General features: G+C 31.8%; 1 protein-coding gene across 1 annotated transcript in view; it reads right to left on the reverse strand.

Annotated features, from left to right (window-relative positions):
- The window catches only part of LOC125066431, an 87,985-nt gene extending 82,328 nt beyond the window's left edge, over nucleotides 1-5,657 (reverse strand). Inside the window, exon 1 of the mRNA XM_047674501.1 lies at nucleotides 5,585-5,657. Coding sequence (XP_047530457.1) covers nucleotides 5,585-5,657 — 73 coding nt within the window. The remainder of the gene's footprint in view (nucleotides 1-5,584) is intronic.
- Nucleotides 5,658-6,000: the final 343 nt, after the last annotated feature.

The following is a 6,000-nucleotide window of genomic DNA, read 5'->3' on the forward strand; positions in this document are numbered from 1 at the left end:
TTGAAAAGTGGAATAACGTTAAACAAATCTATGTAAAAAATAAAAAAACTATCATACAAATCTTGAACTTTGAATAGTGTGAGAATGCTAGCGGCGATTTTTAGTTGAATCGCAATCCAACCCTCTACTAGCAGCTAGCTCTCCCCTCACCAGTGGAGGCAATAAGACTCTATATGTTTTATGAAGCACATCTACCTAAAATGACAAGGAAGGAAATTATTATTATGTGAAGTGAAAAAAGCATTTTCTATAGTTTTAACGTTTTAACACACTATTAATATGTATGACATTTTCTTGAATAATAAATATACGTATACAATCAATTGTTTCTCTTAAACTCTGCCAGATAATTTCTATTATTCATATATGTACGAACGGACGGACAATAACTTTTGAGTAAAAAAAATATATAAAAATATTGTTGCATAAGGCTTATTATTACGTAACAAAATAATGCATAAACGTCCTACTGTTGGGATAAGGCCTATTCTTCTATAAAAGATACAGCTTGGAGCATGATACACCACACAATTCTCTACAGCGCCGAGTTCATTTTAGAAAAATATCTTTTGATTGTAACGAGGTCAGGGCCATTCGTGTAGACGAGCGTATTATCGTAAAGTGTATCTTAAACTTTAACGATTGGTCGGTTACAGAGATAGCCGTCTTCTTGTGCTCAGACGTAAATGTGAAGACTGCGAAATTTTCCGCCAACCTCCCAAAGGAATCATTCAAAGGAACCGCGGCCGTTGGTTTGTACTTACCAAGGCTTGTACAGGGAATTGCAAAAGTTAAATTAATTATTTTATTGTATATATTTATGTAGCTTACGACGTTATAAATTTACGTTGATAAATATTTTACGAATAGTAAATAGCAAACTTATTTGTCTATAGAGTGATATATTGTTTACTGTTATGTGTTTTTTATAGAACATATTTAAGGATGACTAATTTATTATACTTTTTATATAATATAAGGCATGAAATACATGTACCATATTTACAAATCTTTATTTCTTGTACACAAACTCTAGAGAGACGCGAAAAGGACGTTTACACACCGTCCGAAATATTTTGTATTGTAAGTGCTAATACTTTAGTCCGCCGAACTTTAAACGATGTTATTAAATCCGACATAGTTTTAGCGTTACATTGTATGATTATTAATAAAATTATCATAAATAATATAAACAATTTTTCTATGGATATACGTATGTCAATACAAAGGAATAAAGTCGATTACAATTAACATCTAACCATCGTCGTAATCAGAAACTCTGGAATATATTAGTGTGATTCAAGTGAGAATACATTAATTTCATATAATACGAATCGAAATAATTTCATACAAGGTTTTTATTGGCTACCAGTTAACTTTTCGAGTTAAATCTCTTTTAGTTTGTTTTATCGAATCCTATACATTATACTAAAAAAGGCGTTTATTTGTAATAGCCGATAAACACTTGATAAACATATAATACATATAACGTGAAATATTGTTGAATGTGAATAAGTTTTTTTAGAATAATGTTTAATACAAATAGAAATTAAAAATAAAATACACAAGTAATGGAATAAATCAAATAGTTTACAGAGATTCCGTATTAGTATTTTCTAAAATAACTTTACATTATTTAATAATTATTCTGTGTCACGAAATAAAATACATGACGTTTTAAATGAATTGTCCTGTAGTACATGAAACAGGGTAATAAAAATTTGAGATTACAAAAAAAAAACATGAAAATTAAAGTTAATATTTTTTTACAAATGAAAGTAGGTTTTGATTGTACGTGAACTGAACTGGCGTTTGGTTTAGTTGCGTGTTGTTTCAAATTACATACCTTTTTTCTTTCATGCTTTTGTGTTCTAATTCTTTTAGAAGATATATTTAGATAATCTTGTATTTCTGTATAAATTATCGTAATGATATATTCTTTAAAGAATTTTATATATTTTTAATAATCATGAATATTACTAAAATGAATATGCTAAAAATAGACAAATGTATTTTTACTTAAGGAACTAAGCACCTGTCCTGAACTTATTTTTATATTATAAACGAATTTATTAACAATACTATGTACATAAATCGAAAAGTTTTTCAGTCAGATTTATGTCAAGCTTGTATCTACTTAAAGCACATTAGAATATGCATATATAGGACCTATTACACTAGCGACTCGCCCCAGCTTCGCAAGGGTGTAATTTAATAATAAAAAAGAAAAATATAATATAAATATAATTAATTATACTATTCAGGAATAATGTAATTCTTTCGGAGGTTACCCCCTACATACAAACAAACAAATTGTATATCTTTATAATATTATTAAAGATACATATAATTTTAGTCTTTTTTATAAAATAATAAACCTTTTTCCATAAGGTCTGAGATATAAGTCGAGATGGCCCAGTGGCTAGAACGCGTGCATATTAACCGATGATTTCGGGTTCGAACCCAGGCAGGCACCACTGAAATTTCATGTGCTTAATTTGTGTTTATAATTCATCTCGTGCTCGGCGGTGAAGGAAAACATAGTGAGGAAACCTGCATGTGTCTAATTTCAACGAAATTCAGCCACATGTGTATTCCGCCAACCCGCATTGGAGCAGCGTGGTGGAATATGCTCCAAACCTTCTCTTCAAAGGGAGAGGAGGCCTTTATCCCAGCAGTGGGACATTTACGGGCTGCTAATGCTAATGCTAATGCTGAGATATAAAAATACAGAAAAAAATAAATGGGCGATGTACACCACAGATCATACTGACTGGATAAAGTCCACATATTAATACGTCAATAAATTATATATATATATGAATTATAAAAGTTGCAAAAGAATCAATTATACAATTTATAAGGAACTCTGACATGAATACAAATGCTTGAATCTCGTTAAAAAAAGCGTGCGAATTTAAACCACGTGATATTAATACAGTTAAATAATCCAAGTAATATTCAAAGCGGAACTACGATTATTGCTGCAATTTAACCCTTAATGTAGTGTTAATGAGGACTCGAACTAATCGAGGTCGTAGTTTACGTGCGATAGTTGGATCCAAACAAACTTTAATGACTTACCTCCTGACATGGATCTAGAGAATCTAATTATACGCCATTAATTATTTACGAACTTCAACGATATCTTTTTCATCACACTTTTAGTTCTGATGCTGTTTCTTGTTTATAAATAGATTAAAATAGAGTGAGGTCATAGTTTACTTAATTAAAATGTGTTTTAAATGTTGTTTTGTAAAGTTAATATTAAGTTATGAAAGAAAGAGAACAGAGAATGAAAATTTAATTTTACCTTTTATGTAATGTTCTATGGTAAAAAAGCCAATATGTATATAATTTAATAAATTGAATCGAAAACAGTTTACAGACGAAACGTTATAGTAAGTATACGTTTTGTATTCCCTCAATCTCAGACCTATTTGATGGCAATTCAAGATGATCGGAAAGAGATTAGACTAGGAAATGCAACGAATAATAATAATTAATAGTTAAATTGTCTCGACCGTGCATGCTAGATAAACGCGGTAGATCAATGATAACATATAAATGAATGTATTAAACACGTTTCGCAATATGATATACCTAGCTAATTAAAATTTCGATTGTTTTTTAATGTCTGTTACATTAGTCGAACCGGTAAATGGGAAACCCGCTGTTAAGTTGTGACCACCGTCCATAGATATTGGCGCTGTTAGAAGTTTTAACCATCCCTTACATCGCCAATGGGCCAGCAACCTTGGTAACTAAGATGTTATGTCCTTTGGATGGTTCCTGTAGTTACACTGGTTCATTCACCCTTCAAACCGGAACAACAATACTAAGTCAACAATACCAATTGCTGCTTTGCGGCAGAATGTCTGATGCGTGGGTGGTACCTACCCGGACGGTCTTGCACAGAGCCCTACACCAAGTATATTTTTATTCATTTCGCAATAAATCGTTACAAATGTATTATTAACGTTTTGTTTTTTAAGATTTTCCACGACATTATCGTTACGTCATGGTATGTTTTCGCACGCAATATACCGCTTGGCCTTGATGTTATTCGAAATTTAAAAGTTTTTTTTTTTAATTTGAATAAACAATTGAACACTAAGCTCGTCTACTAATGAGCCAAGATGTCACAAATAATCATACTGTAAATTAGAGAGGTAATCGATCGATTTACATTGATGACCTTTGTTAATTTATATCGCTACATATTATAAAGCAAAGTGCCTCCGCCGTGTTTATCTGTATGTATCTATGAAAGCGCTTAACTCAAATCTATTTTTATACGGTTTTCGCCAATAGACGGAGTGATTCATAAATAAGTTTTGTTGTAAGATTGTTGAAGATATACGAAAGAATATATTAAACGTCCAAGATGTATTCTTTCCACCAACCCGCATTGGAGCAGCGTGGTGGAATATGCTCCAAATCTTCTCCTCAAAGAGTGAGGAGGCCTTAGTCCAGCAGTGGGATTACAGGCTGCAAAAATGAAAGTAAGTAAGTATTAAACGTCTTATGTAGACGGCTAGCTAGTTCTAAAAATAAAAACGACTAATTTATATTTAATACATCTCTCTGCCGTGGCTGTTTCAGTTTGTTTCTATGTCTGCGTGACCACGGCTTCCTGTACCGCGGAATTGCTTAATGATTCATCCTGAGAGGTCTACTAAATCTACTGCGGAGCATTAGCAATGTTGAAATATCTAACCGCTTGCAATAACTTTTCAGATCTTACTCCTTGTTTCATTTATAACACATTTTTATACGTCGGCCTTAAGTTATATCTGTAAGTAATTGTATATATCGTATATTTTTTGATTAAGTAATTAGTACATTATTTATATATATACATAATAGGATAAACAAATCATTTATTAATTTATTTAAGGCATAGAGATACATATTATTTATATATTTGAATTGTACTCATAGTAATTAACATATGTAAACTAATTAATATCGATGTGCTCCAGGCTTTAGCTTCTTAGCGACTTTAGCTACGGCAGTCATTGGAGAATTCTCAATTCCACAAAAAATATAATACTGTCCATGAAAGTAAAAATGTTTATAGTCACAACTAAAGGAAGATCTTGCAAAAACAACTGTATATTCTGACTCGGAGTATGTTAATACTGACAATTTCCTAACAGAAAAATCCATTTTTTTAATTTGGGTTTCTTTAATTCGAGATTGTGACCTCGAGATATACAGCCTTATAATGAGCAACATTATAAACGAGGTATTTAAATTTTAATTAGAGTATTCATCGGTGTCACTATAAATATCCTACTCGGTGGTAGGGCTGTGTGCTAGCTCGTCAGGATTGGTACCACACATTGCTCACATATTCTACCACCACACAGCACTTCTTAGTATATTGTATTCCTATTTGCAGTATGTACACATACAGGCACAAGGAGTATAAATTCTTGTGGTGGCGCATTGGCGATGTAAAGAATAGTTAAAATTCTTAGCGTCAATGGCTAAGGACAATGGTGAGTATATATCATCCCGTAGTCATATTAGAAAATCTATATTTAAAAAATATATATATATTGATTAAGATACTTACCAGCAATAGCGCGCCCCAGCAGCAGAGTGCTGAACACGATGGAGAGAACTTGTCTATCATACCTGCCCATCATCTTGCCCTTCCAAGTTCTTTTATCATCAACTGGAATCGTCTGAACTCATCATCTCACTTCAAATCTTAACTCACATAAGTCATTTGAATTGTTAACGAAACTCTATTCACTCAAAATCACATCGTCTGTCAAACGTAAAACTCATATTAATAATTTCAATAATTTAATAGTATATTAATGTTTTTTAATAGTAAAATCGAACGCAGTTCTACTGTGATAGAATGTATTCTATTAAAACTATATTAGGTTTTGTGTTGTCGAATGTTCAGTACGCGTCGTAGATGGTGAACTTCGAAAAAATAATTCTTCTAAGTGTTCTACATACATAATTTGTTCGTCCTTG

Source organism: Vanessa atalanta, chromosome 9 (assembly GCF_905147765.1).
Source record: "Vanessa atalanta chromosome 9, ilVanAtal1.2, whole genome shotgun sequence".
In the NCBI taxonomy this organism is placed as follows: Eukaryota; Metazoa; Arthropoda; class Insecta; order Lepidoptera; family Nymphalidae; genus Vanessa; species Vanessa atalanta.